Here is a 20563-nt window from a genome sequence, read left to right as displayed (position 1 = left end):
AAATATACAATTTCTAACAGACATACAAGGAGAAACAGACAGTAACACAATAACCATAGGGGACTTTTAGCACTCCACTTACACTAATTGATAGACCATCCAAACAGAAGATCAATAAGGAATCACTGGCCTTAAACAACACATTAGAAGAGATGGACTTAGTAGGGATATATAGAACATTCCATCCAAAAACTGCAGAGCACGCTTCCTTCTGAAACGCACATGGAACATTCTCCAGGATTGGTCACATAGTAGGACACAAAACAAGTCTCAATAAATTTAAGAAGACTGAAATAATACCAAGCATCTTTTCTGACCACAACGGTACGAAAGTAGAAGTCAACTACAGGAAGAAAATCAGAAAAGCCACAAATATGTGGAGATTAAACAAAAGTCTACTGAACAATGATTCAATCAATGAAGAAATCAAAGGAGAAAGCAAAAATTGCCTGGAGATAAATAGAAATGAAAATACAACACGCCAAAATCTATGGGATACAGCAAAAGCAGTTCTAAGAGGGAAATTTGTAGCAATTCAGGCCTACCTCATCAAACAAGAAAAATCCCAAATAAACAATCTAACAGTGCACCTAAAGGAACTGGAAAAAGAAGAACAAACACAGCTCAAAATTAGTAGAAGGAAGGAAATAATAAAACTCAGAGCAGAAATAAATGAAATAGAGACTAAAAAAGGAAAAAAGAAAAAATCAATGAAACCAAGAGCTGGTTCTTTGAAAACAAAATAATTGACAGACCTTTAGCTAGACCCACCAAGAAAAAATGGGAGAAGCCTCAAATAAATAAAATCAGAAGTGAAGGAGGAGAAATTACAATGGACACCTCAAAAATACAAAAGATCGTAAGAGAATACTACAAAAAGCTATACACCAAGAAATGGGATAATCTAGAAGAAATGGATAAATTCTTAGAATCATACGACCTTCCAAAACTGAACAAGAAAAAATAGAGAATTTGAATAGACCAATCAGCAGTAAGGGGATTGAAACAATAATCAAAAATCTCCCCAAAAATAAAAGTCCAGGACCAGATGGCTTCCCTGGTGAATTCTACCAAACATACAAAGAAGACCTAATACTTATCCTTCTCAAACTATTCCAAAAAATTGAAGAGCAGGGGGAGCTTTTTAACTCATTCTACGAAGCCAACATTACCCTGATTCCAAAACCAGACAAGGACAACGCAAAAAAAGAAAATTACAGGCCTATATCACTGATGAACATTGATGCAAAAATCCTCAAGAAAATATTAGCAAATCAAATACAACAATACATTAAAAATATCCCACACCATGATCAAGTGGGATTCATTCTAGGGATGCAGGGATGGTTCAACATCTGTAAATCAAGCAATGTGATGAACCACATTAACAAAATGAAGAATAAAAATCACATGATCATCTCAATACATGCAGAGAAAGCATTTGACAAGATATAGTATCCATTTATGATAAAAACTCTGAATAAAATGGGTATAGAAGGAAAGTACCTCAATATAATAAAGGCCATATATGACAAACCCACAGCTTATATCATTCTTAATGGGGAAAAACTGAAATTTATCCCTCTAAGAACAGGCACCAGACAAGGATGCCCACTTGCAGCACTCTTATGTAACATAGTATTGGAAGTCTTAGCCAGAGCAATCAGGCAAGAAAAAGAAAGATAAGGGACCCAAACTGGAAAGCAAGAAGTGAAACTGTCACTATTTGTAGATGACATGGTTTTATATATAGAAAACCCTAAAGAATCCACTGAAAAACTTTTAGAAATAATAAATGAATATGGTAAAGTTGCAGGATACAAAATCAACATACAAAAATCAGTTGCATTTTTATACACTAACAACGAAGTAGCAGAAAAAGAAATTAAGAATACAATCCCATTTATATTTGCAACAAAAAATATTGCTAGGAATTAACTTAACCAAAGAGATCGATACACTGAAAACTATGAAACATTGTTGAAAGGGATTGAAGAAGACTCAAAGAAATAGAAAGATATTCCGTGCTCTTGGATTGGAAGAATTAACATAGTTAAAATGTCCATACTTCCTAAAGCAATTTACAGATTCAATGTAATCCATTGAAGTTTCAACAACATTTTTCATAGAAATAGAACAAAGAATCCTAAAATTTATATGGAACAACAAAAGACCCCGAGTGGCCAAAATAACTCTGAGAAAAAAGAAGAAAGCTGGAGGTATCACACTCCCTGATTTCAAATATACTACTAAATTATGGTAACCAAATCAGCATGGTACTGGCACAAAAACACACACACAGATCAGGGGAACAGAATCGAGAGCCTGGAAGTAAACCCACACATCCATGGACGTCTAATTTTCGACAAGGGAGCTAAGAACATACAATGGAGAAAGGAAAGTCTCTTCAATAAATGGTGTTGGGAAAACACTGCAGCCACATGCAAAAGCATGAAAGTAGACCATTATCTTACACCATACACAAAAATCAACTCAAAATGGATTAAAGACTTGAATGTAAGACCTGAAACCATTAAACTTCTAGAAGAAAACAACAGGCAGTATACTCTTCAACATCAGTCTTAGAAGCATATTTTCAAGTACTATGTCTGTCTGGGCAAGGGAAACAATAGATAAAATACACAAATTAGACTACATCAGACTAAAAAGTTTCTGCCAGGCAAAATAAACCATGAACAGAACAAAAAGACGGCCCGTCAATTGGGAGAAAATATTTGCAAATCATATCCAACAAGGGGTTAATTTCCAAAATTATGAAGAACTCATACAACTCAACATAAAAAAAACAAACAATCTGATCAGAAAACTTCTAAAATAAACAGCATTAAGTCTTTGTAAATTTGGGGTAGGCAAATATTTCTTAGATAAAAACAAAAGCACAGACCATAAAAATTATTGATAAGTTGGACTTAAAATTTAAAACTTCTGATTTTAATAAAATTAAGAAAATTACAGTCAGCCACAGATTTTGAGGAAAAAAATCACACTTCATATAGGACAAAGGACTTTTATCCAGAAAGAATTCTTGCAACTCCATAAGAAGACAAGAATTCAATTAAAAAATGGACAAAGTGTTTGAAAATAAACTTCCCCATAGAAAGTAGACAAATGGCAAACAATCACATGAAGAGAGGCTCTTTGTGATTAGTTATCAGATAAATGCAAAATAAAATCACAAAGAGAGAGTGTATAATATCTTAGTGATGTCATAATGATAAACAATAAGTGATATACAATAAAACTTTTGGGCTGAACTTACTCTTATTGAATTTCTAATTTAAGATTATTTGATAAGAAACAGTAATCATATATTTCAAGTTATAGTCCCCGATTTACATATATTCATATATCACATTACATATATTCATATATTCCCATAAACTTCTAACCAAGTTTGCAAAGAGCATTTTATTTAAATTAGTCTTCTTCCCACCCAGTAAGAACAAAAATCAATAATTGTTTATTATTTTAAAAATGAATGTCTTTACAAGAATTATCTTATTAAATGCTCGACATTTAACAACGTAACTTCTGTAAAATACTAACTTTATAAAAGTATGGTATTCTTGTCCTGTCATGCCTGGGCATAGAGATTGGGGTATAGACTCCATCCTATGGATATAAGTTCATCAGAGAAAGAGAGCTCTAGCCTCTTGGCCACACTCATTGGGAATTTTGCCTCTTCAACTCAGAGTTGGAGGGGATGAGTAATGCTGGCGGCCTGCCCCTCCTGTGAGATGTGGTAACCTTGACTGAGAACTGAGAAGAGTGGTAGTCCCACATTCTTGACTATATCTGCCTGGAGTGGAGCTTCCATCAAGCTAGGCTGTGATGGGGGAGGGAGGGAGTGGATCATGGCTCAAACGCCACGGATTCTTGATGTTCTTACTGAGTTTCAGTCGATTTGCTTGAGTAAATGTTGCTTCATTTGTTTTTAGGACAATTTCCAGAGAATTTACAAAGTTGTATTTTTTTTTTAAAGATTTTATTTTTTCCTTTTTTTTCCCAAAGCCCCCCGGTACATAGTTGTATATTCTTCGTTGTGGGTCCTTCTAGTTGTGGTATGTGAGACGCTGCCTCAGCGTGGTCTGATGAGCAGTGCCATGTCCGCGCCCAGGATTCGAACCAACGAAACACTGGGCCGCCTGCAGCGGAGCACGCAAACTTAACCACTTGGCCACGGGGCCAGCCCCTACAAAGTTGTATTTTTATAGTTTGGACCAGCTTTGCTTTTTTGGGTGGGGAGCAGGTCCAAGGAGCTCCTGGAATTGGAACCAACTCGGTGAAAACTTGTGACTTTGTTATGTTTGTTGGAATCATTTGAAAGTTTCGCTAATTTTTTTTTACAAGGAAGGCCCTGAGCAATATTATGATAGATTCATTCTTTAAATACAAATAAACATAAACACACACGACTCAAACTCAGCTTTTAAAAAAATATGTCCAAGAAAAAGAACATGTTGCTAGTAACACCCAATAAAAATTAAATCAGAATACAAGAAAAGAATTATATTTCATTTCTTAATTTGTGCCTGTGAGCCCATTACACACCAATAACATACTTTATAATGTATTAGATTCAAGCCAGTTTGGAGAAAAACTTCACAGATAATGTTATTTGGAAAATTGGATGTCAGGAAAAGGAGACTAAAGATAAAATATAAGGTTAAATTTCCGTACAATCTTGTTAGGCTTGTGTTATAGTCTAAATTGAGGCTTGAAGTTTGGGAAGTGAAAACAAGAAACAAAGTATACATAAATTTCAAACTCACTAACAGGAGGCATCTATGATTCATTAGAACTGTTGTGCTTTCTATCAGACCTCCTTACTCAAATATTTAGTAAAAATTAACAATAAAAGCACTAATTCTCAATTTACACATGTCAGAGGCAAAGAAAAAAGGGTTTTAAAGGTCAGCTATTAAATGTTCAAACTACAATCTGTTAACCGGGTTCTATTAGATTTAGGTGAATATATTTTTTTAAATTTTATTTTTGTGTCCCTCAGTTCTTTCTGTAGACACACACACACAGACACACACAGATAGGCACGCCTAGAAACGCTGACCCCAGTGAGAATAACATGCTGTTTGCTAAATATTTGAAACAAGGAAGCCATTACCATGCTCCACCATTTTTGTGGGCAACCAGAAGAGGATGAAGGAATGGACCAAAACACTTAGACAGCGAATCCAAAACACCTAAAAGAAAATAAAGCAAGAAAGTCAGGATAATACCTTGGTCTAAATCGAATAATATATGACCTTATGAAGTACATTTGCTGTGTGAAACACAGTTACAAAGCTAAAATGTTTTCCTGGAGATTGAAAAATTCCATCTCTTTACTCTACTTTTAAAAGAAATGACTGTGAAATTATATGATAATATTATTTGAAAAACACTTATTAAATATAAATTTGTAGAACTCAAATATAGTATACTTGTTATAAAAAATATAAAGGTTTAAACTATCCAGTGAAAGAGAACCAGAAGTAATTTTTAAAAGAAATAATAAAAATATTTTCCATCTTTAAATCATACTTTAAATATAACTTCATAACATATTTTATGTGATACACTCTGCATCTTTATATCCCCACCCTGACTGTGGTCAAAATAATTTTTAATATGGGGGGAGGGAGAAAGGAGTAAAAGGACACATACATATGGTGGTGGATAAAAACTAGACTATTAGGGGTGAGCAAGATACAGTCTATACAGAAACTGATACATAATAATGTACAGCTGAAATTACACACTGTTATAAACCAATATGATCTCAATAAAATAATTGAAAAAACAAACCAAAAACAAATAAAAAATAATAATTGTTAATAGATCATATACAATTTTCTCAAAGGAAATCTCAATAATATAAAATATCTGGGGCCAATCAAACAAGGGGGCATATTGGTTAGGAGATGCTAGAATAAAAATAAAAACAAGTCTTTGTTCTTTCAGTTCTAAATATACCAACTATTTTCATGCTTGCCAGGAAGACTTACAGATAAAGTTCCAGAAAAGAAAAGAGCATAGAAAAAACATATCTGGCCCATGACCCAAATTTACTGGAGTAAAGCAGTTTTTAGGCAAAAATGTAAGAAACTGGTTAAAAACAAAGATAATGCCAAACTGGAAAACCTCAACATTCATGGAACATTGGGTAGGGTACACAGAAAGTTTCTACCTCAGAAGTGGAGAAAAACTATCCTTGGACTCAGTACCTCTCCTTTCCTGCCTAATAAATCTTAAAAGCTAGATCCAAAAGGATGCAACTGTTTCCAATTAACTTGCTTGTGTTCCAGAACAAAACTCAAGAATACTTAGAATAACACAGAAATATCCAGCACTCACATAGGTGAAATTCTTGAAATCACATATCCCATTCAGAATTCCCAGCCAGGCAATGGTACCCCGAATGAGGAGGGAAATAAATCAACCAGATCCAACCCAGAACCAACACAGATGTTAGAATTCGCAGACAAGGATATTGAAATAATTCTATAACTGTACTCTTTATGCTCAAAAAGTTAAGTAGGGAAATGGAAGATATAAAAAAAAGTCCAAATAGAAATTCTACCGATCAAAAACTACAATGTGTGAGATAAATTTACTAGATGGGGTTGATGCAGATTCAACATTGCAGAAGAAAAAATTAATGGCAGATAAGACACTGCAGAGGTAAACTTGAAGCCAAAACAATGAAAATATCCAAAATGAAACAGAGAGAAAGGAGAATTTATAAAACAAAAATATAGTTTCAATGAGGTTTTGGACAACTCCAAGTGACCTAATATATGTATGACTGGAAGCAATGAAAGGCGAGAAGATAGTCCAGAAAAAAATATTTGAAGAAACAATGGCTGAAAACTTTGCAAATTTGATATAGACTGTAAACCAGGAAGCATTTTCTGCAAAGGACAAGGTAGTATTTTAATCTTTGTGGCCACGTGATCTCTTCTGCAACTGCTCAGCTCTGCAACTGCAGCTCTAAAGCAGCCATGGATGATTTGTAAGTGAAGAAGCATGGCTGTGTTCCAATAAATCTTTTTTTTATAAGAATAGGCGTATTCTTATTTGCTATATTTAGCCTATGGGCCATAGTTTGATGATCTTCTTACTGTTAACTCACAGATTCAAGAAGCTCAGTGAGCCTCAAGATAAGAAACAGGGAGACATAAGACACATCACAATCAAATTGCTCAAATTTAGTAACAGAGAAAAAATTCTTAAAAGCAGCCAGAGGAAAAAAAGACACATTAAAGGCATAAAGATGATGAAGACAGCAATTTCACATCAAAACAATGCAAACAAGAAGACAATGGAAATTACTGAAAGAAATACACTGGAAACCTACAATTTTATGCCAAACAAAAATAAATTTCAAAAGTGAAGGTGAAATCAAGACTTTCTCAGACATACAAAAGCTGAAAGAGTTCATCACCAGCAGATTTGCACTACAAGAAATGTTAAATGAAGTTCTTCAGGCAGAAAGAAAATTATAACAGATAATATGAATCTACACAAAGGATAAAAGATCACTGAAAATAATAAATACATGGGTAAAGATTTAAGTGTTACTCTTACTATTCAAATTACTTTTAAAAATAATTTTTTAAACAAAAATATGAACAATATGGTGTGGGGTTTATAACACATAAAAGTAACATGTATGACATTAGTCCAAAACTCAAAAAGAGAGAAATGGAAGTATATTATATTAAGTTTGGTTGGTTTGTTTGTTGTTGTTTTTTTTTTTTTTTTGGTGAGGAAGATTGGCCCTGAGCTAACACCTGTTTCCAATCTTCCCCTTTTTGCTTGTGGAAGATTATCGCTGAGCTAACATCTGTGCCAATCTTTGTCTGTTTTGTATGCGGGGTGCTGCCACAGCATGGCTTGGTGAACAGTATGTAGGTCTACATCCAGGATCTGAACCCACAAACCCTAGGCCGCCAAAGTGAAGTGTGCAAACTTAACCACTACACCACCGGGCCAGCCCCTAAGTTTTTATACTTTATGTGAAGTAGTAAATCACTTGAAGGCAGACCATAATTACCTGAAGATGTATGCTATAAACCCTAAAGGAAGTTCTAAAATAAGAAAATAAAGAGTTAAAGCTAACAAGTCAACTAGGAGATAAAATGGAACCATGAAAATTAACCCAAAAGAAGGCAGAACAAGAGAAAAGAAGGAAACAAATTACAGATGGGAAAAATAGAAAATGTATAGAAAGATGGTAAGTTTAAACCAAACCACACCCATAAGCACATTAAATGTAAATGTTTTAAACACTCAGTTAAATGGCAGATACTGTCAGATTGGATAACAAAGCAAGACCATAAGCGACCTACAAGAAACACATCTTAAATATGAAGACACAAATAGGTTAAAAGTAAAAGAATGGAAAAAGATCTATTGTAGAAACGTTGAAAAACAAAAGCTGGAGTGATTATATTACTGTCAAATTAGATTTTAGATCAAAGAAAATACCTGGAATAACAAAGGTCATTTCAGAATGAAAAAGAGGTCAATCAAGAGAATATAACAATCCTAAACATTTATACACCTAATAACATAACTTTAAAATACGTGGAGCAAAGCTGGTAGAACTGCAAAGGGAAATAGATGAATCCACAGTTTTGGTTGGAGATTTCAGTACCTCTCCATAATTGATAGAACAATTGGACAGAAAATCAGTCAGGATGCAGAAGTTTTCAACAACACTATGAACTTGACCTAATTCGTACATTCTCCTCCAGTGAAGATGAAATGTTTAGAAGATAGACCATATTTTGAGCCATGAAGCAAGTCTCAATACATTTAAAAGGCCTATGTTTCTTCTAGGTGGCTGTATTTTTTAAAAGCTTTACAAACGGTTGAGATGCAGTTAGGTTTACTCTCACAGCCTGTAAAATTCCCCCACTCAGTCTCAACTCCTGTGATCCCAGGAAGAAATCATTCCAACAGAATCATCTGCCTCATCTAAAAATAGACTAAGTCCCTCTTTTGTCTCTTCCTAGACTGCCTCATCGCACAACATGCCCCTTGAAGCTGCTCAGTGCATAATCTATGAGACCACGCATGGTGCCTGCTTCTTTTTCTCAAGGCTCCCCCGACCCCGACATATTGTTACTTGAACCTCAATTCCTTGGATAAACTAAACTAGAAAGAAAATGATGGCACAAGACTGTATTCCTTGTGTTTTTAAAATTATTTTTCCTAAAGCACCAGAAAGGGAAGAGACAAAATGTATCTCAGAAGTTAAGTTGAGATGAAAGACCCACAATAAATCTTCTGTTTACCTTTGCACTGAAAATTTTCCCTGTCTGAGAAACTCTGTAGAGCTGTGGATACCTAAGCAGGCTCTCCGGACTGCAACACCGTTCAAAGATTCCCAGAGTGCTAGGTGGCAACGAAGTGAAAATCTACATAGAAAACAAAAATCTATTAAAAAGAGCTTTTAGTCTGTACCTGAGTTAATATTGTATTGAGGCCAATTTCCCGGTTTTGATAATGTATTATGATTATTAAGATATCATCATGGGGGAAGCTGGGTGAAGGGTACACAGAACTATTTTTGTAATTTCCGATTAGTCAAACTGTTTAAAAATAAAAGTTACTTACAAAGAAGGTATTATTGAGCCACACAGATTCAAACAGATCTATCAAATCACAACTTAATTTTTCTGATTGATCCAATCATTTGATTCAATAGCTTGTAACTCTGTAAATGTTGCTTTATGAACATAAAATGGATAAATTTTACCTTGTGTTTAATGAACATAAAATGAATAAATTGTGTTAGATATTTAAATAATAGGCATAATACTGGCCAATAAATCTAGCAATAATGATATCTACATCCCACATAAGAACCAGTTGTTTTATAAGCTAGTTCACTTGCCAGGAATTGGCACATAGTAGGCCCTGAGTAAATACTATTAAGTGAATGTTAGATTAAATGCTCAAAAAAATTTATGAGAATTCTTCATTTCGATAATTATAATCAGAAACAAAGAGATCTTTCCCATTCACTTATTCTTGAATGTTTACTGAACAACCATTATGCTTAGAACCATATTAAATGAAAAATATATGACCTTTTAAATATCTCTGGACTGTTGTAAGGAGGGAACCTTATAACAGTAGGCATAACATTATGAGAAAAGTAGGGAAGTAGGGGAGAAGAAAAGGAAGGAGAAGGAAGGAGAGGGGAGGAGAAAACGAAGGAAACAGAGAAAAATAGAAAGCAGGAAGATAGAAGTGCATGAATTATGGTCACTGAGAACCAAGGAGTGCTGTCAAAAAGACTTCTTGGAAAAAGGACGTTTGAACCTCATCTGAAATGATATATTTCTGCATATTTCCACTCCATGTGGTTTCTATTCCTATGTCAGTTTAACCAAGTGTTCTTCACAAAGAGCAGCAAGAGGGGGCAAGCATCAATGAGCAAGCATTTTTCACACCTCTGCTTTTCTTATGTTTGCTATTGTCCCATTGGCCAAATTCAGTCACATGGCCAAACTTAGCATCAGTGTGGTTGGCTACACCAAAAGGTGTGGATATAGGGGGCATGAACAAAGTGGGGGACTTTGTTATAACAATCTAAAACAACATATGACTTCTGGAGAGTCCTTTGAATTTGTACACAATGTTGGCAGCAACTAAAGAAAGTTTTACTTCTTTCCCAATTCATTGGTTGTGTGTGTGTCTTATTGTACTGACCAGGATCTACAGACAATAGTGAACAGAAGTAGTAGGAACAAACATTACTGTCTTGTTCCTGATCTTATGGGAACACATCTTTTTCCCACTGGTATAATGTAAGCTATAGGTTTTTCCTACAAGTGCTTTCTTACTGCTCATCAGGAATGGGTGATGAATTCTCTCAAGTTGTTTTTACTGCATCTATTGAGATAATTATGTGGTCCTTCCTTTGAAATATATTACCAAGGTGGATTACATATTGAATTTTAAATAGTAAACCAAACTTACATTTCTCAAAATAAATCTCAAATAAATCCTAATTTCTCAAAAAGTATTTTGCTTTTTATATATTGCTGCATTCGATTTGCTAAGATTTTGATAGGGATTTCTGCATCTGTGGTCATGAGGGATATTTGACTATAATTTTCTGTAATACCTTTGTCTGGGTTTGACATCAGAGTAATGCTACAAAATAAATGAGTTGAGTGCTTCCTCCTCTTTTCTGAAAAAGTTTGTCTAAATTTGTTGATATTTCTGGAGGATTTTTTTTTGATGGGAAGGTTTTTAACTAAGAATTCAAATTGTTTAGTATATATTGGGGTTATTAGAGTTATCTTTACCTTCTTGAGTGATATTTAGTTTTGTAACTTTTAAGGAATTTGTCTATTTCATCCAAAATATAAAATATTTTGTAAATATTATTCATATTTGCTCATATCCATTTGTTATCTGTAGAACCTGTAGTGATGACCCCTCCTTCATTCCCAGTGTTGGTAATTTGTATCTTCTCTTCTTATGGTTTGCTTGATCAGTCTGGATAGTGACTTATCAACCTATTGATCTTTTCTAAGAACCATTTTTTTGTTTCATTGATTGTTTTTCTGCTTTACGTTTATTTATGCTACTATCTTTATTATTTCTTTTGCTTTTCTTGTTTTCAGCTTCATTTATTCTTCCTTTTCTGTCTTTTTCAGGTTGGTGCTTGATTTTAGACCCTTGCTTACTAATATGACCACTTAAAATGTAAGTGATCCTCTAAGCGCTGCTTTAGCTGCATCCCAGATAACTTGAAAGTTTGTGTTTTCATTCCTTTCTGTTCAAAATATCTTCTGATTTCTCTTGTGGTTTCTTCTGTGACCCATAGTATATTTAGAAGTGTGTTCTTTAATTTTCAGATATGTGGGTATTTTCCTAATATATTGCTGTTGTTTCTAGTTTAAATCCACTAGAGTCAGAGAACATATGCCATATAATTTTAATCCTGTTGAATTTACTAAGACTTGTTTTATTGCCCTGCATGTGGTCTATTTTGGTGAATGTTCCACATGCACTTGAAAACAATGTGTATTCTGCTGTTGTTGGGTAGAGTTTTCTGTAAATGTCAGTTAGGTCCAGTTAGTTATAATATTATTCAAATCTTCTATAACCTTTCTGAATTTTCATCCATAGTTTCTATCAGCCACATAAAGGAGACTTTAAATCTTGGACTGTAATTGTCAATTTACTTAATTTGCCATTTAATTATATCAATTTCTGCTTCATTTCTAATAAGCTATGTTATTAGATGCTTACATACTTAGAATTCTAATGTGTTATTTATAAATTAACCCCTTTATAATTAAGAAATGTCCATCTTCATCACTGCCATATTTCCTTTTCTGATGCTGTTATTTCTGTTATGAACATAGTCATTCCAGCTTTCTTTTGATTAGTGTTACATGGTAAATCTTTTTCCATCCTTTTCCTTTCGACCTATTTGTGTCTTTATATTTAAAGTAGGTTTTTCTTTGGAAATCATGTATTCGTGTCTTGGTTTTTTAAAATCCAATCTGACAATCTCTGCCTTTTTTTCTTTATTTTCTCTATTAAAAATGATTTTTATTTAATTAATCTTTGAGTTAACGTTGGCTAATAACATTATATACATTTCAGGTGTATGTTTCAACTTCTCTGTAGACTATATTTTGTTCACTACCCAAAGTCTAATTGCCATCCATTACTGTACACATGGGTCCTTTTACAAACTCTTTTGCCTTTTCCCCTCCCCTGTTCCCCACTGTAACCATCAGTCTATTCTCTGTGTCTATGTGTTTGTTTGTTGTTGTTTTTTCATCTTCCACATATGAGTGGAATCAGTTTGGTATTTTGCTTTCTACATCTGAATTATTTTGCTTAGCATAACACCCTCAAGGTCCAACCATATTGTTGCAAATGGCAAGATTTCATCATTTTGTGGCTGAATAGTATTCCACTGTATATATGTTCCACATCTTCTTTATCCATTCATCTGTTTATAGGCACTTAGGTTGTTTCCAAGTCTTGGCTATTGTGAATAATGCTACAATGAACATAGGGGTGCATGTATCTTTCCAAATTACTGTTTCCATGTTCTTTGGATAAATACCCAGAAGTGGAATAGCTGGATCATATGGTAGCTCTATTTTTTAATTTTTTTGAGAAATCTCCATACTGTTTTCCATTGTGGCTGCACCAGTTTATATTCCCACCAGCAGTGTATGAGGGTTCCCTTTTCTCAACATCCTCTCCAACATTTGTTATTTCTTGTTTTTTTTTATAATAGCCACTCTGATGGTCATGAGGTGATATCTCACTGTAGTTTTGATTTGCATTTCCCTAATAAACAGTGATGTTGAACACCTTTTCATACGTCTGTTGGCCATCTGTATATCTTCTTTGGAAAAATGTCTTTTCATACCTTCTGCCCAATTTTTGATCAGGTTGTTTTTTTGTTGTTGAGTTGTACGAGTTCTTTATATACTTTAAATATTAACCCCTTATCAGATTTATGATTTGCAAATATCTTCTCCTAATTGGTAGGTTTTCTCCTCATTTTGTTGATGGTTTCCTTTGCGATGCAGAAGCACTTTAGTTTGGTGTATTCCCATTTATTTACTTTTACTTTTGTTTCCCTTGCTTGAGAAGACATGATAAAAAAAAAATACTGCTAAGGCCGATATCAAAGAGCATACTGCCTATGGTTTTTCCAGTTTCATGGTTTTAGGTCTTACATTCAAGTCTTTAATCCATTTTGAGTTTATTTTTTTTAAGATTAGCCCTGAGCTAACATCTGCTGCCAATCCTCTGTTGGCTGAGGAAGACTGACCCTGAGCTAACATCTTGCCCATTTTCCTCTACTTTATATGTGGGATGCCTGCCACAGCATGGCTTGCCAAACAGCGCCATGTCTGCACCCGGGATCCGAACCAGCAAACCCCGGGCCGCTGAAGCAGAACATGTGAACTTAACCACTGCACCACTGGGCCAGCCCCCATTTTGAGTTAATTTTTGTGTATGATGTAAGACAATGGTCTACTTTCATTCTTTTGCATGTAACTGTCTAGTCTTCAAAACATCATTTATTGAAGAGACATTCCTTTCTTCACTGTATGTTCTTGGCTCCTTCATTGAAAATTAGCTGTGCATGGATGTGTGGGTTTATTTTTGGGCTCTCAATTCTGTTCCATTGATCTGTGTATCTGTTTTTGTGCCAGTACCATGCCGTTTTGATTAGTATAGCTTTGTAGAATATTTTGAAATCAGGGAGTGTGCTACCTCCAGCTTTGTTCTTTTTTCTCAGGATTGCTTTGGCTATTCAGAGTCTTTTGTTGTTCCACATAAATTTTAGGATTCTTTGTTCTGTTTCCATGAAGAATATCATTGGGACTTTGAGAGGAATTGCATTGAACCTGTAGATTGCTTTAGGAAGTATGGACATTTTAACTGTGTTAGTTTTTCCAAGCCATGAGCAAGGAATATGTTTCCATTTCTTTGTGTCTCCTTCAATTTCTTTCAACAATGTTTTATAGTTTTCAGTGTACAGGTCTTTCACCTCCTTGGTTAAATTTATTCCTAGGTATTTTATTCTTTTTATTGTGATTGTAAATGGGATTGTATTCTTGATTTCTTTCTGCTTTTTTGTTATTAGTGTATAGAAACACATCTGATTTTATGTTGATTTTATACCCTGTAACTTTACGTTATTTGTTTATTATTTCTAGCAGTTTTTTGGTGGATTCTTTAAGGTTTTCTCTATATAAAATCATACCGTCTTCAAATAGTGACAGTTTTATTTCTTCTTTCCAAGTTTGGATCTCTTTTATTTCTTTCTCTTAGCTAACTACTCCGGCTAAGACTTCCAATACTATGTTAAGTAAGAGTAGCGAAAGTGGGCATCCTTCTCTTGTTCCTGTTCTTAGAGGGATAGCTTTCAGTTTTTCAACATTGAGTATGATGTTAGCTGTGGGTTTGTCATATATGGTCTTTGTTATATTGAGGTACTTTCCTTCTATACTCATTTTATTCAGAGTTTTTATCATAAATGGATGCTGTATCTTGTCAAATGTTTTCTCTGCATCTACTGAGATGATCACATGACTTTTATTAAGTTTGTTAATGTGATATATCATGTTGATTGATTTACAGATGTTGAACCATACCAGCACCCCTGGAATAAATCCCACTTGATCATGGTGAATAATCTTTTTAATGTATTGTTGTATTTGATTTGCTAATATTTTGTTAAAGATTTTGCATCTTTGTTCATCAGTGATACTGGCCTATAATTTTCCTTTTTTGTGTTGTTCTTGTCCAGTTTTGGAATCGGGGTAATATTGGCATTGTAGCATCAGTTAGGAAGCATCTCCTCCTCTTCAATTTTTTGGAAGCGTTTGAGAGGGATAGGTATTAAATCTTCTTTGAATGTTTAGTAGAATTATCAGGGAAGCCGTCTGGTCCTGGACTTTTGTTTTGGGGGAGGTTTTTGATTACTGTTTCAATCTCTTTACTAGTCTATTCGGAGTCTCTATTTCTTCTTGATTCAGTTTTGGAAGCTTGGATGATTTTAAGAACTTATCTGTTTCTTCCAGAATATCCAATTTGTTGGTGTATAGCTTTTGATAGTATTCTCTTTTAATCCTTTGTATTTCTGTGGTATCCACTGCTATTTCTCCTCTCTTGTTCCTGATTTTATTTATTTGAGCCTCCTCTTTTTTTCCTGGTGAGTCTAGCTAAAGGTTTGTAAATTTCATTTTTCTTTTCAAAGAACCAGCTCTAGTTTCTTTTATCTTTTATATTGTCTTCTTAGACTCTATTCCACTTATTTCTGCTCTGATTTTTATTATTTCCTTCGTTCTACTGATTTGGGGCTTCATTTTTTGTTCTTTTTCTAGTTCTTAAGGTGTAATAGTAGATTGTTTATCTGAGATTTTTCTTTTTCTTGAGGTAGGCCTGTATTGCTATAAACTTCCCTCTTACTGCCACTTTTGCTGTATCCCATAGATTTTGGCATGTTGTATTTTCATTTGTTTCCAGGTAATTTTTAATTTCTCCTTTGATTTCTTCATTGACCCAATAGTTGCTCAATGGCATTGTGTTTAATCTCTACATATTTGTGACTTTTCTAGTTTTCATCTTGTAATTGATTTCTAGTTTTATATTGTTGTGGTCAGGAAAGATGCTTGATATAATTTCAATCTTCTTAAATTTATTGGGACTTGTTTTGTAGCCTAATATGTGCTCTATCCTGGAGAGTGTTCAATGTGCATTTGAAAAGAACGTGTGTTCTGCAGTTTTTGGCTGGAATGTTCTGTATATATGTATTAAATCCTTCTGGTCTAATGTGCCACTTAAGTCAATGTTTCCTTATTGATCTTCTGTCTGAATGCTTTATCCATTGATTTAAATGGAGTGTTAAAGTCCCTTGATATTATTGTGTTAATGTCAATTTTCCTTTTATGTCTGTAAATATTTGCTTTATGTATTTAGGTGCTCCTAATGTGGGTGCATAGATATTTACAGGTGTTATACCCTCTCATTGGATTGTTCCTTTTTTCATTACATAATGCACTTTGTTTCTTGTTACAGTTTTTGTTTTAAAGTCTACTTTGTCTGATATAGGTTTTGTTACCCCAGCTTTCTTTTCATTTCCATTTGCATGGAACATCTTTTCCATCCCTTCACTTTCAGTTTGTGAGTGTCTTTAGATACTGAAGTGTGTCTCTTGTATGCAGCATATATATGGGTCTTGTTTTTCTTATCCATTAAACCACCCTATGCCTTTTTTTAAGATTGGCACCTGAGCTAACAACTGTTGCCAATCTTTTTTTTTTTTTTCTGCTTTATCTCCCCAAGTCCCCCCAGTACTTAGTTGTATATTTTAGTTGTGGGTCCTTCTAGGTGTGGCATGTGGGATGCTGCCTCAACGTGGCCTGATGAGCAGTGCCATGTCTGCACCTAGGATCCAAACCAGCAAAACACGGGGCCACTGAAGCAGAGCATGTAAACTTAACCACTCAGCCACGGGGCCGGCCCCCAACCCTATGCCTTTTGATTGGAGCATTGATTCCATTTACTTTTAAAGTAACTATTGATAAGTATGTATATTGCCATTTTGTTACTTTTTTCTGGATGTTTTTGTAGTTCTTCTCTGTCCCTTTCATTTGTTTTTGTTCTCTTCCCTTGTGATTTGATGGCTTTCTTTAGTGTTATATTTGGTTTCCTTTCTCTTTATTTTTTGTGTATTTATTATAGGCTTTTGGTTGGTGGTTACCATGAGGTTCATATATAATGATCTATGTAAAGAGCAATCTATATTAAGTTGATGGTCTCTTAAGTTCAATCTCCTTCTAAAAGCCCTAAACTTCTTCTGCCCTCCAACATTTCATGTTTTTGATATCATATTTTACTTCTTTTATTTTTGTGTATCCCTTAACCTCTTGTAATAGATATAAATGATTTTGGTACTTTTGTCTTTTGACCTTCATACTAGTTTTATAGGTGGTTGATCCACTACCTTTACTGTATATTTGCTTTTATCAATTATATTTTTTCTGTGATAATTTTCTTATTCCTATTTTTGGCCTTTTATTTTCCACTTAAATAAGTCTCTTTAACATTTCTTGTAAGGCTGGTTTAGTGGTGATGAACTCCTTTAGTTTTTGCCTGTTTGGAAAACTCTTTCTCTCTCCTTCCATTCTGAATGATACCCTTGCCATGCAGAATATTCTTGGCTGTAGGTTTTTCCTTTCAGAACTTGAAAGATTTCATGCTACTCACTTCTGGTCTATAAGGTTCCTGCTGAAAATTCAGCTGATAGCCTTATGGGGTTTCCTTTGTATGAAACTTCTTGCTTTTCTCTTGCAGCTTTCAGGAATCTCTCTTTATCTTTAATTCTTGACATTTTAATTATAATGTGTCTTGGTGTGGGCCTCTTTGGGTTCATCTTGTTTGGTGCTCTCTGTGCTTGCTGTGCCTAGATGACTGTTTCCTTTCTCAGATTAGGGAAGTTTTCAGCCATTATTTCTTCAAATAAGTTCTCTTCCCCTTTGACTCTCTTCTTCTGGGACATCTATAATGCACATGTTAGTATGCTTGATGTTATTCCAGGGATCCCTGAGACTGTTCTTGCTTTTTAATTTTTTCTTTTTTCTGTTCAGCTTGGGTGATTTCTTCTATTCTTTCATCCAGATTACTGATCCATTCTTCTGTGTCATCTACTCTGCTGTTGATTCCCTCTAGTGAATGCTTCATTTCCATTACTATATTCTTCAGCTCTGTTTGGTTGGTTTTTATATTTCTCAATGCTTTGTTGAAGTTTTCACTGCGTTCATCTATTCTCTCCAGACCAGTGAGCATTCTTATGACTATTAGTTTGTATTATTTATCAGGTAGATTGTTTATCTTTGTTTCATTTAGTTCTTTTTCTGAGGATTTGTTTTGTTCCTTTATTTGGAACATATTCCTTTGTCTCCTCATTTTTCCTATTTCTCTGTGCTTATTTCCACATATTAGGTACATCAGCTACATCTCCCAATCTTAGAAATGTGGCCTTATGTGGGACATGTCTTATGGGGCCCAGGAGTGTGCTCCCCTCTTGTCACTTGTGCCAAAAGCTCTAGGGGGCCCCCTGTGTGGGCTGTGTGTGCCCTTCTGTTGTGGTGGTGTTGCTATTACTGTGCGCACCTGGGTAAACTAGGCTGACCCCTGGGGCTGGCTGGTTGTGATACCTGGCCACATGCAGCTGCGTTGGGCACATTATTGGGTGAGGCAAGTTTCTAATTTACTCTTAATCCCATCCAGAAAAATGTTCATTTCAAATATTGTATTTTTCATCATAAAGTTCTATTTGGTTCTTTTCTATATCTTCCATTTTTCTTCTCATTATAGTCACCCTTCCCTTTATATCTTTGGACATGTTTATAAGATTATAAGATTTTAACTGTTTTAAGGTCCTTAGCTACTAATTTCATCATCTTTATAATTTTTGGATATGTTATTGTTTTTCACCTGATTTGGATCTTGTTTTCCTATTTCTTTGCATGTCTCATATCTTTTATTGGATGCTGTGAATGTTATGTTCTTGAGTACTTAATTGTGTACTTTCATTAGTGTCTGCCTGTATTCTGACATACAGGTTAGTGACTTGCAAATCAGTTGGATACTTTTGAAGCTTGCTTTTAAGTTTTGTTATGATGGGTCCAGAATAGTGTTTATTAAGGGTTTAATTAACCTTTATTGTTAAAAATGTGACTTGTATAAGGAATTTCCCCAATATCCTGTGTAATAGGTCTTCCCACTTTGACTGGTGGGAATACAAACTATTATTAGCCCTGAATGAGCTCCAAGAATTCAGCCTACTGCTTTCTGGTGGTTCTCTCCCTAACTTTGGATAGACTTTTCTCATGTGCACACAGATCAGGCTTCAGCCAAAGGCCCGAGGGGGCTATCTGCAGATCTCCAGAGACACTATGTTTGTCTCTATCTCTGCCTCTGCCTCTCTGTCTGGCTCTCCCTCTCAGCATAGTTTCCCCTTCTCTGATTTTCTGCCTTCTCTGATATTCTACCTGCCTTAGCCAACTGAACTCTATCCTCTGTGTCTTCAATTCAGTAAGACACCTGGGCTTTCTTTTGCATACATCTTCCTTCACTGTGGCCTGGAAATAGGCCTTCCCTCAGGGATTACAGCCTTCAGCAGCCTGTTGTCTAATGTCTGGAAACCACCATTTCAGAAATTTTGTCTGATACTGTAGTGTTTTTCTGGTAGGAGGGTAATTCGTATTGTAGTCAGTCATATATGAGCAGAAGCAGAAGTAATATATGACCTCTAGAAATAGTATGACAACTGATTTAACTTTAGTTATCAAATAAGCAGATATAATCTATCTCTGGCATTGCCACTATTTGAAATGGCCTAAGCCTATTTTTTCCCCATCTGTAAAATATATGTGTAATGGGATAAGATTTAGTATGTCAACGGATATTAATGTCATCATATTTTATCCTAAAATGTCCATAATTTTAAATTTCCCAATGTAGCTCCATTTACTGCTTGTAAAAAATGCCAGAATCTATGTTTTCATTCATAAAATCAAATAAGATTCCAGTGACCAATATCTGTGGCTTATGCATTCATAGTGATTTTTCTAACACAGAGAAGAGACTCTGCCAATCCCTACTCCAGTCTCTAATGAAACTTTAAAGAAAGTTGATTTTTGTCATCTGTAACCAAAAGCCTGGTAGAGACAACTTTATGTATGACCTCAGCTTCAGTGGTCTAGTGCTCTAGCCAAATACATCTAGCCATTGGCATGCACAGAACTGTAAATACTCATAGTACTAGGCATCTTAGTAGTATTGGGCACTCAATGACTTCCGTCCAGTAACTTCTCTCTTTGCTGTCTGTTTCCGAATTTAAGCTTCTAGATAACAGAATTTTAAAGGTTATGGCATAGAGCATCCAGAGTATAACGTGATTATGATAACTCAGTATAGGAGAAAGGTCATGATATACTTGTTGGGAGCCTAATTTTTGTTCTAG

At 34.7% G+C, this 20563-nt stretch overlaps 1 protein-coding gene across 1 annotated transcript in view; it reads right to left on the bottom strand.

Moving 5' to 3' along the window:
* LOC124240745 (phospholipid-transporting ATPase IB-like) overlaps positions 1-20563 on the bottom strand; it is a 175591-nt gene that overhangs the window by 14464 nt on the left and 140564 nt on the right. Inside the window, 2 exon segments of the mRNA XM_046663871.1 lie at positions 5144-5222; positions 9324-9446. Coding sequence (XP_046519827.1) covers positions 5144-5222; positions 9324-9446 — 202 coding nt within the window.

Source organism: Equus quagga, chromosome 6, assembly GCF_021613505.1.
Source record: "Equus quagga isolate Etosha38 chromosome 6, UCLA_HA_Equagga_1.0, whole genome shotgun sequence".
Taxonomy (NCBI): domain Eukaryota; kingdom Metazoa; phylum Chordata; class Mammalia; order Perissodactyla; family Equidae; genus Equus; species Equus quagga.
Note: the sequence above shows the minus strand (reverse complement) of the source record. Positions and strands in the feature narration are given on the sequence as shown.